The sequence below is a fragment of the Erpetoichthys calabaricus genome, chromosome 11 (genome assembly GCF_900747795.2).
Source record: "Erpetoichthys calabaricus chromosome 11, fErpCal1.3, whole genome shotgun sequence".
Lineage (NCBI taxonomy): Eukaryota > Metazoa > Chordata > Cladistia > Polypteriformes > Polypteridae > Erpetoichthys > Erpetoichthys calabaricus.
In genome coordinates this window covers 123315985-123335851 of record NC_041404.2, presented here as the reverse complement: position 1 = coordinate 123335851, position 19867 = coordinate 123315985, and the positions used below count along the sequence as shown (strand labels likewise).

At 44.7% G+C, this 19867-nt stretch overlaps 2 protein-coding genes across 2 annotated transcripts in view; one reads left to right on the top strand and one right to left on the bottom strand.

Moving 5' to 3' along the window:
- Nucleotides 1-1592, top strand: part of LOC127529531 (trinucleotide repeat-containing gene 6A protein-like) — a 46954-nt gene extending 45362 nt beyond the window's left edge. Inside the window, exon 25 of the mRNA XM_051933328.1 lies at nt 3-1592. Within this exon, the coding sequence (XP_051789288.1) occupies nt 3-360 (358 nt within the window). The 3' untranslated portion in view covers nt 361-1592. The remainder of the gene's footprint in view (nt 1-2) is intronic.
- si:ch211-14k19.8 (mucin-6) lies at nt 1576-13787 on the bottom strand. Its single transcript, XM_051933329.1, has 9 exons — nt 13648-13787; nt 11075-13360; nt 10875-10990; nt 9268-9326; nt 9013-9182; nt 8699-8861; nt 5124-5315; nt 4321-4510; nt 1576-1716 (listed from the first exon to the last, which is right to left on the bottom strand). The coding sequence occupies exons 1-9, from the start codon at nt 13682-13684 to the stop codon at nt 1648-1650; spliced, it is 3282 nt and encodes a 1093-aa protein (XP_051789289.1). The 5' UTR covers nt 13685-13787; the 3' UTR covers nt 1576-1647.
- Between the last annotated feature and the right edge of the window lie 6080 nt (nt 13788-19867).

Genomic DNA, 19867 nt, shown 5'->3' with positions numbered 1-19867 from the left:
AGGTGTGTTTTAGGGAACACTACAATTCTTGCTGAATTTGCCAGTGAAGAGGAGATCAACCGATTTTTTGCACAAGGTCAGTCCATGACACCCTCTCCTGCGTGGCAGAACCGCATGGGGTCAGTGGATGGTTCGCACTCCTTCTCCAATCGCAATGACCTGAATCACTGGAATGGTGCTGGGTTGGCAGGAGCAGGGAGCATGGATCTCCATGGCACCTCTCTCTGGGCCACCCCAAGCTATTCTACAAACCTGTGGGGTGCGCCAGGCAATACTGACACAAGGGTTCTTGGCAGCCCTTCGCCCATCAATGCGTTCCTCCCTGTTGACCACCTGGCCGGAGGTGCAGAATCCATGTAACCTTTCACCTTTTGACTTAAGCGATGAACAGTGACCTCATGTTGTGGTGGTTGACAGAAAAGCACTAGTTTGGACTGTGGCTTACAAAATGGGGTCACCTGTGGAAACCAGTTACCTTTCCTGCACATTTTCCACTTTGTTTTTGCCCAAAACATATCAGTTTGAATACTTGAATCATGCAGGCCAATGTTATAATGTGAACGTATCTCTTCCAGCGCTGCTCGTTTCCGGCTTGTGTCCGGCTTTCACGAGCCTGTCTGTCCTCATCTACTTTGTGTTTGTTTGCTGATCATGTTTCTCGTCTTTGCACTGCAATCCGCAATACCGGGGGGCAGCTGCCCCAGTGCCACGTGCACTCTACTATGCCTTGATGTATGCCCACTATGATGTGGTGCTGCAGTTCCAGAACCACATAGAAATGCCGAAAGGCGATCATGTGCTTTGAGAAACAATCCACCCGAGTATTGCACCACTCTTGTGTTTTGAAATGAAAGAGTTTGGCACCACAGTGCTACAACGTACTGTACATGTGTGCCCATAACTTGCGAGCCCACCTGCATGGCAGGAGGGAACAGCACTTTCAATAGGCTTTAGATTTTGTTTTGGGGGTGCTCACATTGTGTGTGCCTCTTGTTTACAGACTTTTTTGAAAAAAAAAAAAAATGTTTACTCTTCCAACGTTTTAAACAAAAAAAAAAGTTAATAATAATGGTGAAAGAAAAGGAGGCTGAAGCAGGCGCTTCACATCTCTGGGAATACTGAACAGTGTTTGGCCACGTTCACAGCTTTTCTTCCCCCTTTCCCTCTGAACGTGGCTCTCAGGAATCAATCCAGTTCCCCGGAGAAAGACCTGCTCTGCAATTTCTCTGCCAAATAACCGCTCTCCATCGCGCTTTCCTTCCTTGTAGTAGTTGGTGCCTGTGTTGTTTTGAAGTGGCTACGTGTTTGTGATGTGTCCTGTTTCATTGTTGTACTTTAAAAGAAAAAAAAGAAAAGCTGAAATTGGTAACTATGCAGACTGTAAGCAGCCCTCAGCTTACAGGATTTCATTGTTTAATGTTAACATGTTTTCATGTGAAATTGTAAGAGACTAGTCAGGCATGGGTAAAATCCCTGCTGCCGCTCACCTTGCTTCTCTCCGTCTGTCCGAGACGCAGTGGCTTTTAACTGTTTACAAATAGAATGTGATTGTAAAGTTGTACAGAATACAATAAACCCTCATGTGGCTGCTCGCCTGCCTCTTCTTTTCTGTTGGCTGTCACTGGGTGTGCTGGGGTGTTGGTGGTTTCAGACTGTTAAACTCTTCACGATGTTCACCAGTTCAATATCTTCACAGCCATTGCAGTTTCCATGTGCCTAAAATGAAAAGATCAATATTAGACATTGTGTGCTGTGTGATGTTTAGCTGAAGTGGTCACACTTCATTGTGACCCAGGAGCCATTGAACCGATTTTTAGTGGAACCACCACTTGACTTGACTTGAATTGGGGATTGGCTGTAAAGTGTCATAAGGTCCAACTTCTTCAGATGGCAGGAAAACACTGCTCCTCCTGCTTATTTCTGCGAAGTGCAAAAAAACTGTTGGACGTGTGTAGTGATTTGATTAAGTGTGTGTTGCTGCTGGTCACTGTCGAGTGGGACAATTGAAGATTAAAAGAATATACTTGCATGGCTTGTTAGTGCAGTATTGCCTAAGCACAAGCACCAGAAGCTGGCTCCGTATAAACTTAAGGTGTGCCATGTTGGTAGTATGTGGGCTTCATGCTTAGCATGTGTTTCATTAAAGGAGATCTTCACAGTGTATGCCAAGTGAGGTAAAAGTGAAGGAGAATGCAGTGCCACTTTAGGAGTAGTTTATGGTCTGCACATTTTGCCTGTAAGAGCAGTGGACTTGGTTTGATGATGGTTACGTTTTTTTATTTACTTAAGCAGAAGGAAGTGCTTGACGTCTTCACCACTGGTAACCTTTCAATGGAATCAACATCAAGAAGGAAAAATTATGGAACACTAGAGATGTAATTTTGTCATGTACAGTAATCCCTCCTCCATCGTGGGGGTTGTGTTCCAGAGCCACCTGCGAAATAAGAAAATCTGTGAAGTAGAAACCATATGTTTATATGGTTATTTTTATATTGTCATGCTTGGGTCACAGATTTGCGCAGAAACACAGGAGGTTGTAGAGAGACAGGAACGTTATTCAAACACTGCAAACAAACATTTGTCTCTTTTTCAAAAGTTTAAACTGTGCTCCATGACAAGACAGAGATGACAGTTCCGTCTCACAATTAAAAGAATGCAAACATATCTTCCTCTTCAAAGGAGTGCGCGTCAGGAGCAGAGCATGTCAGAGAGAGAGAGAAAAGCAAACAAATCAATAGGGCTGTTTGGCTTTTAAGTATGCGAAGCACCACGGCGCAAAGCTGTTAAAGGCGGCAGCTCACACCCCCTCCGTCAGGAGCAGAGAAAGAGAGAGAGACAGAGTTTGTTTTTCAATCAAAAATCAATACATGCCCTTCGAGCTTTTAAGTATGCGAAGCACCGTGCAGCATGTCACTTCAGGAAGCAGCTGCACAGAAGGTAGCAACGTGAAGATAATCTTTCAGCATTTTTAGACGAGCGTCCGTATCGTCTAGGTGTGCAAACAGCCCCCCTGCTCAATCCCCCTACGTCAGGATCAGAGAAAGTCGGCGCAAGAGAGAGAGAGAAAAGTAAGTTGGGTAGCTTCTCAGCCATCTGCCAATAGCGTCCCTTGTATGAAATCAACTGGGCAAACCAACTGAGGAAGTATATACCAGAAATTAAAAGACCCATTGTCCGCAGAAATCCGCGAACCAGCAAAAAATCCGCGATATATATTTAAATATGCTTACATATAAAATCCGCGATGGAGTGAAGCCACGAAAGGCAAAGCGCGATATAGCGAGGGATCACTGTAATCATAAAAGTATGTTTTCTTGGAGAAAAGATGAATATGACACTAAAGTACACTTTTATTCGTAACAAACACTTGACAAAACATTTGGTTGCTTAGACCCCCAATTCCATCTGAAGCCAAATAAAGTTGAAAAAGTATTTGGTTATGTACCCTTTACATGCCGTAACTTCCCCAAAGTCTGTAACCGGTCGACATCACCAGACTTAGTAATTTCATTTGACATTCTCTGCCATGTTCTTATGGCGGCCTTTTTCAATTTGGTGCTTTTCTGATTTCAGTTCTCCCTTCAGTAGGAGATGTACATTGTCAATTGGCCAGCCTACACCTACTTTTAATTTGTTTTCATGTGGTAGGGTCCTACAGTGACCCTATTCTCCCTTTTATTTATTTTAGTTTTCAGACCTTAACAGAATGCCCCAAATCTCACACTATTCTGTCAGGATGTACTGCTACCGTAATTCAGTACTTCCCCTTCATTTTACATCTGTAACCCCAGGTCCTTGGAACAGGCAAGAGAAAAAGTTACACATTTATTAATGCATATAATAAAATGCAATGTGAGTGTTGGCTAAATAATTTTAATACAACCTGGATAATCAGTTTATCTTGCTTTTAAGGTATTGGGTGACTTTCTGTCTTGGTGTGTTGATTGGCTTCTAGTCCAGTGTGGTCTGGCATGACCCTTGGGTGAAGTGGCATAAGCAGACACCATGGCCTGTCTGAATGTGGCAGCCAAGAGACATGGTCTTCTGAGGATGGAAAGTGGCAGTGGATGCATTTTTTAAAGTGTTTTGTTCTATGTAAAACATTGCCCTAAAGTAAAAGCTGACTTTCTGCACTTCAGTCTCAAATTCATCTTCTCACCTACTACTACATATTTTATGAATATATTACACAAATCAGCCTGCGTTACACCAACTGTCCCAGCACTTTTCCTTCTCATTGTATGTCGTAATTTGAAGGCTTTGAGCCTGTGCCTGACAGCAGAGTGGCACAATGGCCCTCATCATATTGGTGTTCCTTACCTGGCTTAAGCCTGCCTTTCTCCCTTGGCCTTCGCTGGTGCTTTTCGGACTGCTGTCCTCTGCCGGTAGCTGCACCTTGTCCTCCATGCTGCTGAAAACTGGATTTTCCAGAGTGCCAATGTAGTCTGACAGCCATGATTGTGCACAGAAGTGGTCTGAGAGATCATCAAATTGGCTGAAACGGAGGTAACTGGGAATGAAAGAGCAGAAGATAGGTTTGTGCTGTTGAATATTACAGTATGTATTTGTGTGCCTCACACTGTATTCAGATTTACAGGACCATTATTGTCACAAAAGACAAGAGTACAGTGAGAAGCTTACTTGCATGTGCTAATGCATGCAGCACATCACCATGATTACTGAGTAGAACTGCTTGACCTCAAAATGGCTGTCCTTGCCTGAAAAATCTCGGAACTCGTTTGTCACAACTCCGTAGCATAAGAAAGTGTAGCAATGCCTGCATACTCTGCATTTAGGCTTAGCAATATTCTCAAAATGACGTTTTTAATTACCGTGTTTAAACCTGTGGTTTGGGTGTACCAAAATTCATTTTTATTCATTAACGAAACAGAAGCTGGACAGGTCATAAACAGGGCAGTGAATCCACCCCATACCCACACCCAGTAATGCTGATTGGAATGCCCACTCGTTGGTGTGGGCTGGAAGAGGTGGTCACTGATGCTTGTCTGCATATGTCCACTTCTCAAACAGGAAGAATACTGGTGGGCTACTGGTCTCCGAAGATGAGCTGTAGAAACTCATAGTTGCTCAGTTTAGTATCTGGTTTGGATCTGAGGAATTACCTGCTCCTTGTCTGGTCCACCTTGCTTCTCTGCAGCAACTCTCTGACTTTTCTTATGATGAGACAGGTGATGGTGGCCATGATGGCTGCAAGTCCAAGGAGCCCCACTACAGACATGGCTGTCAAGTCCTGCTGTGTCATTCTGTGGTCACAGTGTGCACCTGTGAACCAGTAATCGTCTCCAACTGGGCACCTGCAACACATTCACATTGACCTTATTTTATTGTGTACTAGCTGTCCCCCGTGGCTCGGCCCACATAGTAGTGAAACAGAACAAACTTTAAAAATCAATAAAAATATTTTAAATATAATTCTAGCCAAGAGGAAAGTAGGTATGCTCCAATGTCAAATGTTGGCATTGTATCTGATCATGTTCAGCTCTGACGGGAGAATGTCCCCTGCGTGGGGAGAAAAGAACACGGCTGTGATACCTCTGGCAATCAGCAGCTACACTCTTAAACACACAAAACTCTGATCTCTCTCTCTCCAAAATGTCAAAAGTTACTCCTTAACAAGCTGTAGATGGTAGTGTCTGTTGAATAAACCGGTATTGCTAGCTAAGCAGAGGCAAGGTACGCTCCAACATGTGGCGAGAGGTAGACCGACTCAAACGGAGGCTGGCATGTGAGTAAGGAGGACCCTGCAACATCTCTTGGATTTGCACAAATAAATCGGTACTGCAAGTGAACTCTGATACATAGCGAAATGAGAGAAATCGCAAAATCAACTGGAATGTTCAAGCAAATTATAGAAAAAAACCCAATCTAAATCCGTTAAGTAGTTCTCTCGTGAAAAGAGGACAGACAGACGTTGGATTATATATACTGTATGTGTGTGTATGTATGTGTGTGTATATATATATATATATATATATATATATATATATATATATATATATATACACACACATACACACACACACAGTGCATCCGGAAAGTATTCACAGCGCATCACTTTTTCCACATTTTGTTATGTTACAGCCTTATTCCAAAATGAATTTAATCCATTTTTTTCCTCAGAATTCTACACACAACACCCCATAATGACAACATGAAAAAAGTTTACTTGAGGTGTTTGCAAATTTATTAAAAATAAAAAAACTGAGAAATCCCATGTACATAAGTATTCACAGCCTTTGCTCAATACTTTGTTGATGCACCTTTGGCAGCAATTACAGCCTCAAGTCTTTTTGAATATGATGCCACAAGCTTGGCACACCTATCCTTGGCCAGTTTCGCCCATTCCTCTTTGCAGCACCTCTCAAGCTCCATCAGGTTGGATGGGAAGCGTCGGTGCACAGCCATTTTAAGATCTCTCCAGAGATGTTCAATCGGATTCAAGTCTGGGCTCTGGCTGGGCCACTCACGGACATTCACAGAGTTGTCCTGAAGCCACTCCTTTGATATCTTGGCTGTGTGCTTAGGGTCGTTGTCCTGCTGAAAGATGAACCGTCGCCCCAGTCTGAGGTCAAGAGCGCCCTGGAGCAGGTTTTCATCCAGGATGTCTCTGTACATTGCTGCAGTCATCTATCCCTTTATCCTGACTAGTCTCCCAGTTCCTGCTGCTGAAAAACATCCCCACAGCATGATGCTACCACCACCATGCTTCACTGTAGGGATGGTGCCAGGTTTCCTCCAAACGTGAAGCCTGGCATTCACACCAAAGAGTTCAATCTTTGTCTCATCAGACCAGGGAATTTTCTTATGGTCTCAGAGTCCTTCAGGTGCCTTTTGGCAAACTCCAGGTGGGCTGCCATGTGCCTTTTACTAAGGAGTGGCTTCTGTCTGGCCACTCTACCATACAGGCCTGATTGGTATATTGCTGCAGAGATGGTTGTCCTTCTGGAAGGTTCTCCTCTCTCCACAGAGGACCTCTGGAGCTCTGACAGAGTGACCATCGGGTTCTTGGTCACCTCCCTGACTAAGGCCCTTCTCCCCTGATCGCTCAGTTTAGATGGCTGGCCAGCTCTAGGAAGAGTCCTGGTGTTTTCGAACTTCTTCCACTTACAGATGATGGAGGTCACTGTGCTCATTGGGACCTTCAAAGCAGCAGAAATTTTTCTGTAACCTTCCCCAGATTTGTGCCTCGAGACAATCCTGCCTCGGAGGTCTACAGACAATTCCTTTGACTTCATGCTTGGTTTGTGCTCTGACATGAACTGTCAACTGTGGGACCTTATATAGACAGTTGTGTGCCTTTCCAAATCATGTCCACTCAACTGAATTTACCACAGGTGGACTCCAATTAAGCTGCAGAAACATCTCAAGGATGATCAGGGGAAACAGGATGCACCTGAGCTCAATTTTGAGCTTCATGGCAAAGGCTGTGAATACTTATGTACATATGCTTTGTCAATTTTTTGATTTTTAATAAATTTGCAAAAACCTCAAGTAAACTTTTTTCACGTTGTCATTATGGGGTGTTGTGTGTAGAATTCTGAGGAAAAAAATGAATTTAATCCATTTTGGAATAAGGCTGTAACATAACAAAATATGGAAAAAGTGATGCGCTGTGAATACTTTTTCTGGATGCACTGTATAGACAGAGATATATAGATAGATTGGGTAGACACTTCTGCCCTGACTTTTCTTTTTACACTTTGTGTGCCTTTGGCTGAGTCCACAGTGGGGTCTTATCTGTTACCCCAAAACTGCTTTTAACCCGAGTCCTCCCTCCCTCGTACACATCCTGGACAATCGCCACACACTTCTCTGGTGCTCCTTTCTCCCTCATGCACCTCCAGACCACTTAATGTGCCTTTCCAGCATAAGCTTTCTCCAAATCAATAAACTTTAACTTGACTCCTGCCTTTATTAAGCAAGATGTTATTTCCCAGCCTTTTCATGTCAATCCATAAATTACAAAATATATTTTTACAGGAATGTAGATGGCAGTTTTGTGTGTGTGTGTGTGTATGTGAGAGACGTGTCTTTCTTTTGCAGTTTTGATGTTCTGGTCATTTAAACAAGCTCTTATTAGGTAGTTCACGCGTGAATGTTATGAAGAAGTAGATGCTTCCCTTTAGCTTTCAGTGTCATTTGCACCCGTGTCTGCACCGCTGATCACGGATTGTCCGTATTTGGATACAATTAAGGGAGTAAATTCCACAGGAAAAGGTGAATTAAAAAGAATGTAGTAAAAAAATGCAAACGTCTGCATTTGGTTTACACATTTCTGAATGCAAAATAACAGAAGAAAAAGACTAATTAAACCTTTTGGTTATTTAGAAGTATTAATGACCCATTGATTTTTGAAACTAGAACAGCTACAGTGGTAACCCAGGGCTGAGGTCTGCAAAATCTGAATAATGTCAACCATTTTGACAGACAGAGGAGCAGATTAGGAGCACACTGATACCGCGCATCGGCGCACCCACCACACGACAAACCAACTCAGGATCCGAGTGCAGCCATCCAACGGGTGACACCTCAGCACCACATTAGAAAATGATATGAAACTGCTAGTGTGGGAAATCATTGCAACTTGTTTCGGACGTGTCTGTGCTCTTGTGCACTAAGCATTATGACGTGAGGTGACATTCAGGGGGTTTGCTTCCACGCTTGTGCGGCTACTCACTGGCATGCTGGCTGCTGGCCCGGCCGGTGAATGCAGATGCCTCCATTTTTGCAGTAGCTCCTGTAGCACAGGGAGGTGCAGCGTGTGGTGCCCTGTTTGTCCTGAATACAATAAAACCCAGGCTGGCACTGGAATACTGTGGCACAGAGGTCCAGTAGGCTGTCTGCAAATGGAGAGACCAAGGGAGGGGAAAAATCAAGGCACAATCAGGAAAGCCAGGCCTGAATAAACAGACCACCGCCCCAACAGGAAGAAGAGCCCCCGCTGCTGTCTGACCCCAAAGCCGAGCAGCCTGGTCCCAAACGAGTACTTACGGGAAATGGCGGCGCGTACAACCCTGAGCCCATGAACACTCAGTCCCCGGCCGATGGCAGCCTGCAGGCCTGTAGCGTCCAGCAATGTGTCCAGAGAGCCCAGCCATGGCAGGAGCTGCTGAGTCTGACAGGCCAGTGAACAGCGGAGGAGTACCGCCGAGTCGTTGATGCTGTAACAACACATACCAGGTGGGCATCAGTGTGGGGCGGGCGAGACGCGACTGTTAAGGGAGGGCGTAAGAGTGGCAATCGTACCTGAGTCCTGAAATCACAAGCTTCTGGAATCCAGGAATCCTCTTGTAATAAGGATCCACCTGGAAAGGAAGAACATGATGGAGTTACTGTGTTTACCAGGAATCGGAAGGATTAATAGTAACACTAAAAGGTGAAGACAGATTTCGACAGATACGTTAAAAATAAAACCAGAAAGTAGCCGATGCTGGGAGTATTTTCACCTTCGCTGTGACACAATCTCTGGTAGTCTCATGATTAGCTGTGCCGGTGAAGGGGCTTCTCGTCCATTCTGGTTAGGCTGGTGTCACACTACACGACTTTGAGTTAAGGAGTCTTAACGCTGCTGCCTATCATGTTCTTGTGGGGGAGGTCCCATTACATGTGTGAGATCAGGGATAACAAGACTCCCTTCCTGACTTTTCAGTAGTTTCAGATCTCCTGTTGGGCTATAAAAGTGTCACAGGATTGATACATTTTGGTAGCTACTCAATGTAGACCATCTTTTATCTCCACTCTGTCATGGTGTTGAGCAGGGGGAGCAGCTTGTAGTGAAAGAAATCTACAATGGAAAGTGGAAGCAGAGGGAGGTGTCCACCAGGGGGAGCTGCATGCAGTGAAAGAGAAAAGTGGAAACAGAGGGAGGTGTCCAATAGGGGGAGCAGCATGCGTGAAAGAAATCTACAATGAAAAGTGGAAACAGAGGGAGGTGTCCAATAGGGGGAGCAGCATGCAGTGAAAGAAATCTGTGATGGAAAGTGGAAACAGAGGGAGGTGTCCAGCAGGGGGAGCAGCATGCAATTGAAGAAATTTAACTGGCAGAGTGGAAAGCACAACAAGTTATGCTGGTGGGGAGTATCAAGAAGAGGGGAGAGCAAGAAGCCAAAAAAGTTGTTCAGCAGTGAAGAGAGAAGCACAGGGAGAATTCCAAGAGGTTATCCGACAAGCTGAGGGAGGTGTCGAGCAGGAGATCAGAAGAAATAATTTGCAGACGAAGGTGTCCAACAAGATGAGAAACAAGCACAGGACGAACTCCACCTGCAATGTAGGTGTGCAGCAAGAGGATGACAAGCAGAAAGAGGAATCCCTCATGGAGTTGGGGTGTTCATCAGAGACAGCAACATGAAGAGCGAGGTTTTCAGTAGAAGAAAGGGTGTTTGGAGTCAAAAAAAGCATCTACTAGCAATGGACAAGTAGAAGGTGCCATCAAACACATCCAACAGAACACATCCAGCTACACAGAGCTGGCCCAAGGTTTAAGCAAACTAAGAAGCTGCATAGAGCCCTGCAGCCACCAGGGGGCCTGTGTCTGTTCAGCCTGTCACGGAAATTTGGTAAGGTGGGGCATAGAAAGCTGATAAATGACAAGTAACCAGTCTATGGTGCTGAATTTCGAGACCCCCCTGCTCTTAAATCGTGCTAATTTAACCAGGGGGGACAAATGCACTCTTTGACCGCATTCTGCGTTCCCATCCAACTATAAAGTAGCCACAGGACCAACATGCAGGGGTGATTATTTGGAGTGGGATGTCCATCTAGAGATGATGAAGGAAGACACATACCCCATTGTTTCACCCGTCTCAGTCTGAGATGATCTACCCACCTGAATGGATTCCACTAGATGCTCTTACCTTTATGTGAAAGTCTGCCAAAAAGTCTGCAAAGGTCATCGAGTCGGGATGGTGAAGGTCTGGATGGAGGCCCTGAGTGTCTAATATAAGCCAAGAAGGTACAGTGATTGTGTCACCTGTGGAGAGTAAAGTCCAGTTAACCAGAGCCACATGGTCACCTCTGTGGGGAGCACAGAACTGAGGGGTTTTACGAAGCTAACCTTGAATGCTGGGCATCTCATCTTCCACGATAAGGACTTGGGCATCTGGTTTGGATGTGCTTAGCTCTCCTGCTGGTATGTTGTGCCCTGCAGGAGTAGGGTCATTTAGTGGCCACATTCTTGTGTCTTCAGTGGTAGAGCCCCTGAGGCCTCGTGCTGGCCAGGTTATCGAGGTGGAGGGAGACTGGGTCTCAGACTGGTGCTTCTTCCTACTTCCAGAAACCCTTGCACCACTCGTTTGTATGCCATCCTTTAAGCCAAGGGTAGTTGTTGAGGGTGAGGTCAAGACCCCTCCATGGACATCTTGGCCATTGTTCCATAAACTGGCATCCTGTTGGGACACAAACAAATCCAGCTCGCCAGTTGAAGACTGAGACATCACCAGTTTTTGTATGTCCAGGGCTGTGGATGGAGATGGATTATGAGTGGTCAGGAAAAAAGTGGGAGAAACTGGACTCTCTGTGGTCATTCGGACAGGTGGCTTTGGGCCTCTGGTGCTCTCAGACAAGGCATCTTTGGGATGAAGCATCTCTGTGTTCAACATTTGCGGTGGCCTGGCAGGCTCCGTTAATGTCCAGTTGCCTTCTGACAGAATGTCCCCAGATGGTGGGGTACCTGTTGTGACTTTTACCAATGATACTGACCCACTGTCACTCTCTGATGGCATTTGGGATGTCTTTGGGGTGTATGTGCTCAATATATACAGCTGGGCAGACTCAGTTTGTCCACTGATGACCTTGGACAGCTTCTTCAACTGTGGAGTGTCTGTGGTTAGCACATATGGCCTGTGAGATTCTGCTGGTCCATTGGTGGCTCTTGGTGGGGTCTTCTTAGGCCTTAATATTTCTGTGGTCAATACAGGCGGTCCAGCAGACCCTATTGGCTTTTTAATGTCTTCTGACAGCTGTGGGCTTTCAGTGGTCAGCATATATGGCCTGAGAGTCTCTGATGGTCCAAGATTGCCAATTGCCAATTTATTTCCACGCTGTAAGGTGTCTGTGGTCAACAGATGTGGTCCGATTGTCTCTTCTGGCTCAGTGGTGTCTTCTGACAGCACATCCCTGTGTTGTGAGGCTACTGTGGTCAGTGTGGCTGATTTGACTAACATTCTTGGCTCTATGATGCCCTCTGAGAACCATTTCTTGGACTTTGGGGTCTCTGTAGTCATTATATGTGATTTACTGATTTTCTCTGGCAGCTCATTTCTTGCTTGTGGGGTTTCTGTGGTCAGTATCTGTGGCCCAAGCCACTCTGCTAGTCTAGTAATCCCTTCGGTCAGCATCTCCACAGCCACTGGGGTCTCTGTGGTTAGTACATGTGTTAGTACATGTGGTCTAACAGTCTCTGGAAGCTGAGTGGTGTGCTTGGATTGCTCAGCCTTCGGTAGCAGAGTTTCTGTAGTTAGTTCATGAAATCCGGGAAAAGTCGACTGTCCAGTGATGGCCTCTGATTGGTCATTTCCAGTCAGGAAGTATAGTCTGTCAGATTGTGTTGGTCCAGTTATGTCCTTCGATTGAGTCTCTGAATGTTTTGGTGACACTGTAGATATTCCAGTGCCCCCTCTTGGTCCAGTCATGGACTCTGACACAGTCTCACTGAGTCTTGGAGCCTCTGTGGTCACTTCATGTAACCTGGTAAACTCTGTAGACCCTGTAAGCCCCTTTAGCAAAACCTCTATGGGTGTTAAGGCATTTCTGGTCCCTTCGGGTGATGGAATAGTGGTCTTAGCCATTTCTGAGTGCTGTGTCCCACCTGGCCATGCCATTTGCCATTTTGGAGGCCCACCTTGCAAAGATATGTTTAAGAGTGGCTGCTCTGTGGTCACAGCCAGAAGCCATAATGACAGAGCTTCGGTTCCCTTAGGTGGTTCACCTGTTGATGACAGTTTAGTCTGCCCAGAAGCCCATTTGGGTAGCAAAGGATGATTCATGCTGGATTGTTCTTCTGGGGCACTGAAACTGTTCACAGGCCCTGCTGAGTGCCGCATTATATCCAAGGGATCTTGGCGGTGTGGTAGAGACCTGAGAGATGTTGACCACTGAGTGTACATATTGCCATCAGAATTGACCTTATTGGCATGTGTTGCTGACCCGTCAGTAAAAGTGTCCGTTTTGCTCATTACATCAGTTGGTGCTGTCTGATCATACAAGTGCACATCAGTCAAGTCACTTGGAAGGACAGTCTGCTTAGTTTGCTCCCAAGGCCTCTCCGACCTCTGTGCTAGGGTGGTTGTGTCTGTTTGTGGCACCTGGGTGGTTAGCCCCTCTATCCATAACCACCAGCTACCTAAAAAATGTAAACAGGTAATCAAGTATTGTGTCCACACACCAGCAGAAACCTCCACATTCACTTCAGTCTAATGTGGCCATCAATGCCCATGCTGATTAACCAAGGAGGGCCAGACATGCCTTCTCCTTCTAGTCCTACCCTAAATTTAGCATGGCAAGGCTGTTTCTGTGCTTGCCAGACCGGCCAGGCCTTGTCATTTCACATATGGTCTATTCCTATTGTAAACCACACTATCGATCAGCCCCACCACAAAAAAAAACCCAGAGAAGCACATGCAACCTCACCTGAGCACAGGAGCAGCAGGCCTGGCACAATCCACATTCTTCGGCCGTCCCGGCCACACTGCACAAGCAGGCGCACTCCACTACTTCATGAGGAGATTCCGCCCCATCCGGGGGCAGGAAATCCTGAGTGTGCCTGTGTGTGTGTGTGTGTGTGAGAGTGTGTGATTGAGTCAGTGTGGGCACACATGCGCACTTCCTGCCATCTCTCACCAGCCACCAGAGAACAGCAAACTGCACTCGCTGCGGAACCTTTCACCAAGTCACTCGACCCAGGATGAGGCACCAGTGGTACACACTGGATACACAACCCTGGCATTGAAGCTTTTACCCACTGGCCACACACCACCTCATGACCAACTCCAAGCCCACGGCCTCTCTCAGACTATCAGCGCTTCCAGTTACTCCGTTACTTTCAGACACTCGATCTTTATGTAAAGGGACTGATGTCCTGTAATTTTTTAGGCAGTAATTTTAAAAGATGTTTATGAATCTGAATGTGTATCTGATGCTCAAAAAGTAAAAAATCAAGCGAAACAAATACCAAATCCATCTCCTCATAACACACGCAAGTCTCAGTCCCTAATGAGAGAACACAGCGGGGACCAGCGCTGATATGGCAGGAAACACACAAAGTAGTCTGGGGCCATTGCACGTCACTGAGCAGTAAGGAATCCAGACAGATAGATAGATAGATAGATAGATAGATAGATAGATAGATAGTATAGAAGAGTATATTCTTATAGTTGAATATTTACATATTCAAAGAGAATCATAAGCATGTATGAAAATAAGCAGTATATCTTAATGCATGTTAGTATAGCAAAGGGTTAAGTCACAAAAAGCCTTGTGTCTGTGTATTTTTTATTTTTTTATTTTTCTTAGCAAGCTGGAGACCACGATATTTCATGAGTCAAGGTCAAGTGTCTAGAAAGAGGATAACAAGCAGCCCCCTCTCCTAACCCCCTTCTCCAGGTGGCGAGCGAGGGCCGAGGACTACAGATAATGGTGGCCAAGGAGGGGAGAAATCCTGCCAGGTGGCCTTGATGGATAAGATAAAGTGCTTTATTCATTAGGCTGGGAAATATTGGTGGGACTAGGGAGAGGTAAGACCAAGGCCACGGGAAATTGGAGTCAGATAGGAGTGTTGAATAAACTGAGTGAGGTAAAACGTTAGATAAGAAATGTCACAAACGCAAGCTTGCTGAATTTGCTAATTGCTCATTTCATTTAAATTGAGACCGTCTGAGTGGGCCTGCACATTCTGAGGTCTCTGGGTGCCTTCTTTGAGCAGCGTGTTTCTGCCACAACAACAGATAGATAGATAGATAGATAGATAGATAGATAGATAGATAGATAGATAGATAGATAGATAGATAGATAGATAGATAGAACACTTTATTTGTTCCCAGGCACAAATTAGGCTTTTTTCAGAAGTGCAATAAACAAATTATTTTCCTTAGTCAATCATTTAAGTACCACACCACTTGCCCTCTAGTAGTCACAATTTTCCCTTTGTCACAGCTTTTTTGTGACTTTATTTCACTTTTTCCCATAAACTTATTAACATTACTAACAAAACCAATAGACATATGAAATGCAGACCTACCTAAACTGGGAAATGGCAATGCTGATCATCCTGCCGTATTGCCCATTTTTACAAGCTTGGATTTGAAGCAATATCCGTTGCCCAGACAGTCAATCACTTTTAAATATGTATTTATTTACTTACTTACTACAGGATTCAAGGACAGCCCAACTCAAGCCTGCTAGCAGCAATGCAAAGGGAAAGAGGAACACATCAGCAGAGCGGCTTTCCCAGACCTTACCTTTATACACCAGTGGTCTTAATTTCTTTCCAGCACTCGGCCCCGGAGCAGGTTGAGACTCACATTCTTGAATCCCACTGCTAACACCAAACTGTATGGACATTTATAATGACCTTTATGAAAAATAAATCAAACCCTTAAAGCATCGAGCAGTCTAAAGCCAGGGTCTATGGCTAGACACACATACAAATGCCCCACGCCCTGCTAAGGCCCTGCTGCAGCTCCTAAGATGTGTGTGTGTGCCCGTTGGATTCAGTAGGCTGCTTTTATACGTTCACACGAACGTCACCATTGATTTCTTATCAAGTGTCACTTCCCTGAAAGAACAAAAAAATAAACTAACGGAAAGGCTAACAAGCAGCTTTTGCTAGTATAACCAACAGAAAGAGACTTAAGATTCTTAATACTGCTGTTCCATTAATTGTAATAAGTCCACTGTCATGGCTAAAAGTTTTGAGAATGACACAAGTATTGGTTTCCACAAAGTTTGTTGCTTCAGTGTTTTTAGATCTTTTTATCACGTTTTCCTATGGTATACTGAAGAATAATTACGAGAATTTCATAAGTTTCAAATGCTTTTATTGACAATTACATTAAATTTATGCACAAACCATCCAAGAATGGTACCAAAACATCCTCAGAGAGCAACTTCCCCATACCATCCAAGAACAGTTTGGTGATGAACAATGCCTTTTCCAGCATAATGGAGCACCGTGCCATTAAGACAAAATTGATAACTAAGTGGCTCGGAGAAAACGAGGTCCATAGCCAGGAAACCCCCCAAACCTTAATCCCATTGAGAACTTGTGGTCAATCCTCAAGATGTGGGTGGGCAAACAAAAACCCACAAACTCCAAGCATTGATTATGCAAGAATGGGCTGCCATCAGTCAGGATTTGGCCCAGAAGTTGATTGACAGCATGGCAGGGCGAATTGCAGAGGTCTTGAAAAAGAAAGAAGGACCAACACAGCAAATATTGACTCTGCGCATAAACTTAGCATCTGAGCAGGAGAAAGCCACAGCGGTTCCCGGGGCTGCACATTCCCATCCATTCATTTTTCTAACAAGCTTATCCAGGGCAGGGACACCAGTAAACATCGTGCACAAGGCAAGAACAATCCTCAGAAAGGACACACGCAGGCTAATTCACGTAAGTTTAATCAGGTTGACGTTCAGTAAGCTCAGGGCAGATGTTTTAACTGGGGTAGAGTGGGCTGTAATTCCTGCCTTACAGCACCAGGTTCTCCGTGGAGTCAGTATGTATTTTACACATTGACTGTCATCAGGGTCAATGAATTTACTCACTCAAAACCATTGGACAGTTCTTTTATTACCACATAGGCAGCAAGAACAACTAATTACAAATTAAACAAAATCAAGAATTGGTTTATGGTGCTTCAATCTGCTCTGTCATACAGTCTTCCTTTTTTCTGCAAAGACACAACACGGCAGAAGTGGCTTGGCTCTTTAAAAATTCCAAAGCTTTTATTAAAAACTTGTAGTGCTACCACATAGGGGTTTTCCTTTTTGTATAGTATGTCCTGTTTGGTGACAGTTAAATGTTAGTGACAACACTGGTAGCTCAGATACCTGGTTTGTAAATATGGGGTCTGGGTCTTTAAACAGGGTTGCACGGCTGCAGAGGGGCTTGTGGGATTTGTAGTTTTGTAATAGTAGGCACTGTACATATGCAACCGGAAGAGAAGGATGTGGCAGGACTTTTTGACTTTAACATTTTCCATCAATTTCATCATCAGCAGCACCTAAAACCCGTTATGAACTGGATGTTCACAGCAGAGGTGGGTTTTGCACGACCCTCAGTTACAGGGATGGAGGTGGGCACTTCTTCTCCCAGTCCTGTCAACAGCTGCTCTTTGTTGAAGTGGCGCGCCTCACAAGATCATCCTCCTTCTGGACACTGGTGGTAGGACTGCGTTCTTTATCCCCGTTTCTGGAAAGCAGTTTATTAAAGGGGATTATTCCACCACATCTTACCTTCTGTTAACTGTCGTTTGCACTTCAGGATCCACACTCATCACTTAGTGTAAAGACTTTTCCAGAACTGTAAATATCGTCAGTATGGTTTTGTTCATTATTCTTTGCTGTGTTTGTAAATAGATAAAGTATTAAATATATAAATATTTATATGCTGCTAAATATATTTACAGTAATCCCTCACTTATCGCGGGAGATAGGTTCCAAGGCCGACCGCGATAACTGAATTTCCGCGAAGTAGGGACACCATATTTATTTAATTATTTAACGTGTATTTGGACGTTTTTAAACCCTCCCTGTATTGTTTACAACCCACCCTTTACTCTATTAATAACAGGGACAACTGCTAAGCAATATGAAATCGGTAGATAAGTTTACACTTACTGTATAGCGAAGTACACGTAGTTATATATGACGTGATGATGGTGATGAATATGCTGCGCAGTAAAAATGATGACGATGAAGGTGATAATCCCCTGAATGCAGTAGCAAGAGCACGTTAATGCTGAATGAGTGAGATGAGACTTCCTGGTTAATGCAGCACACAGGAACTTAACTGCGTGCTCTGATTGGGTAGCTTCTCAGCCATCCGCCAATAGCATCTCTTGTATGAAATCAACTGGGCAAACCAACTGAGGAAGCAAATACCAGAAGTAAAAAGACCCATTGTCCGCAGAAACCCGCGAAGCAGCGAAAAATCCGCGTTATATATTTAGATATGCTTACATATAAAATCCGCGAAAAGTGAACCGCAAAGTAGCGAGGGATTACTGTAATCTATTTGGACATTTTTCTGGTGTGTGTTTTAAATATTCAGGTGTTGAGGTGGAAATACTGTAGGGCTTAGGTGTTGCCCTAATTCCATCCATCCCTCATTTTAAAAGCATACCGGCTTCATCACTACGCAAATCTGTTGACAACCTCGGCTCCCTCCAGAAGTCAGGGCTCACTACCCACTAGTCACTGTGCCAGTCACAGCAGAGACAGGTAAAAGATTAATTTAAAAATATTTGCTATCTCTTGTCCTACGTGTACCTTTAGTGCCTTTCCTCAGTGTTTGCGTGTGTGAACGTCTGTTCACCGGCTCTCCATCTCTTAAGCGTGCTCCCATAAAGCCTACTACTCAGACTCTTGTCATTATTTATGAGATGCCTTTCTCTCCTCGTTTTTGGTTTTAATGCTTTCTGTCTTTGAATGCCAACTCTCTCAGCGCGTGACTTTACTCCTCCTCATGCACCTCACATTCGCACCACTCGTGTCACCAAAGACAAACTGACCAATCAGATTACTCTGTGGGGACTGGACACAAAGGCCTCAGATACAAGGCCATGACATTGTGGTCAGCAACACAGGAGCGCCACAAGGGACTGTACTTTCTCCGGTCCTGTTCAGCCTATATACATCGGACTTCCAATACAACTCGGAGTCCTGCCATGTGCAAAAGTTCGCTGATGACACTGCTATCGTGGGCTGTATCAGGAATGGGCTGGAGGAGGAGTATAGGGACCTAATCAATGACTTTGTTAAATGGTCCGACTCAAACCACCTACACCTGAACACCAGCAAAACCAAGGAGCTGGTGGTGGATTTTAGGAGGCCCAGACCCCTCATAGACCCAGTGATCATCAAAGGTGACTGTGTGCAGATGGTGCAGACCTATAAATATCTGGGAGTGCAGCTGGATGATAAATTGGACTGGACTGCCAATACTGATGCTCTGTGCAAGAAAGGACAAAGCCGGTTATACTTCCTTAGAAGGCTGGCTTCCTTCAACATCTGCAATAAGATGCTGCAGATGTTCTATCAAACAGTTGTGGCGAGCGCCCTCTTCTACGCAGTGGTGTGCTGGGGAGGCAGCATTAAGAGGAAAGACGCCTCACGCCTGGACAAACTGGTGAGGAAGGCAGGCTCTATTGTTGGCATGGAGCTGGACAGTTTAACATCTGTGGCAGAGCGAAGGGCGCTCAGCAGGCTCCTATCAATTATGGAGAATCCACTGCATCCACTAAATAATGTCATCTCCAGACAGAAGAGCAGCTTCAGTGACAGACTGCTGTCACTGTCCTGCTCCACAGACAGATTGAGGAGATCGTTCCTCCCCCAAACTATGCGACTCTTTAATTCCACCAGGGGGGGTAAACGTTAATATTTAACATTATACATAGTTATTGTCTGTTTTTTTCACCTGTATTATTATCATTCTTTAATTTAATATTATTTATTGTATCAGTATGCTGCTGCTGAAGAATGTGAATTTCCCATTGGGATTAATAAAGTATCTATCTATCTATCTATCTATCTATCTATCTATCTATCTAATCAGTTCAGCACCCATTTATGTTTATGGGTACCAAGTACCATTAAACTCCTTTGTGCTCTTTTCAGTGCGCTCTCATTT

Bases quoted from the DNA above. Each gene is read 5' to 3' on its own strand.
- si:ch211-14k19.8 (XM_051933329.1), bottom strand. From the start codon at position 13,684: ATGTGGATTGTGCCAGGCCTGCTGCTCCTGTGCTCAG. The intron at 9,327-10,874 runs GTAAGAGCATCT...CTTCCTTTCCAG, and splicing joins TGGCAGACTTTCACATAAAG to GTGGATCCTTATTACAAGAG. The intron at 4,511-5,123 runs GTAATTCCTCAG...TTTCATTCCCAG, and splicing joins GTGGACCAGACAAGGAGCAG to TTACCTCCGTTTCAGCCAAT.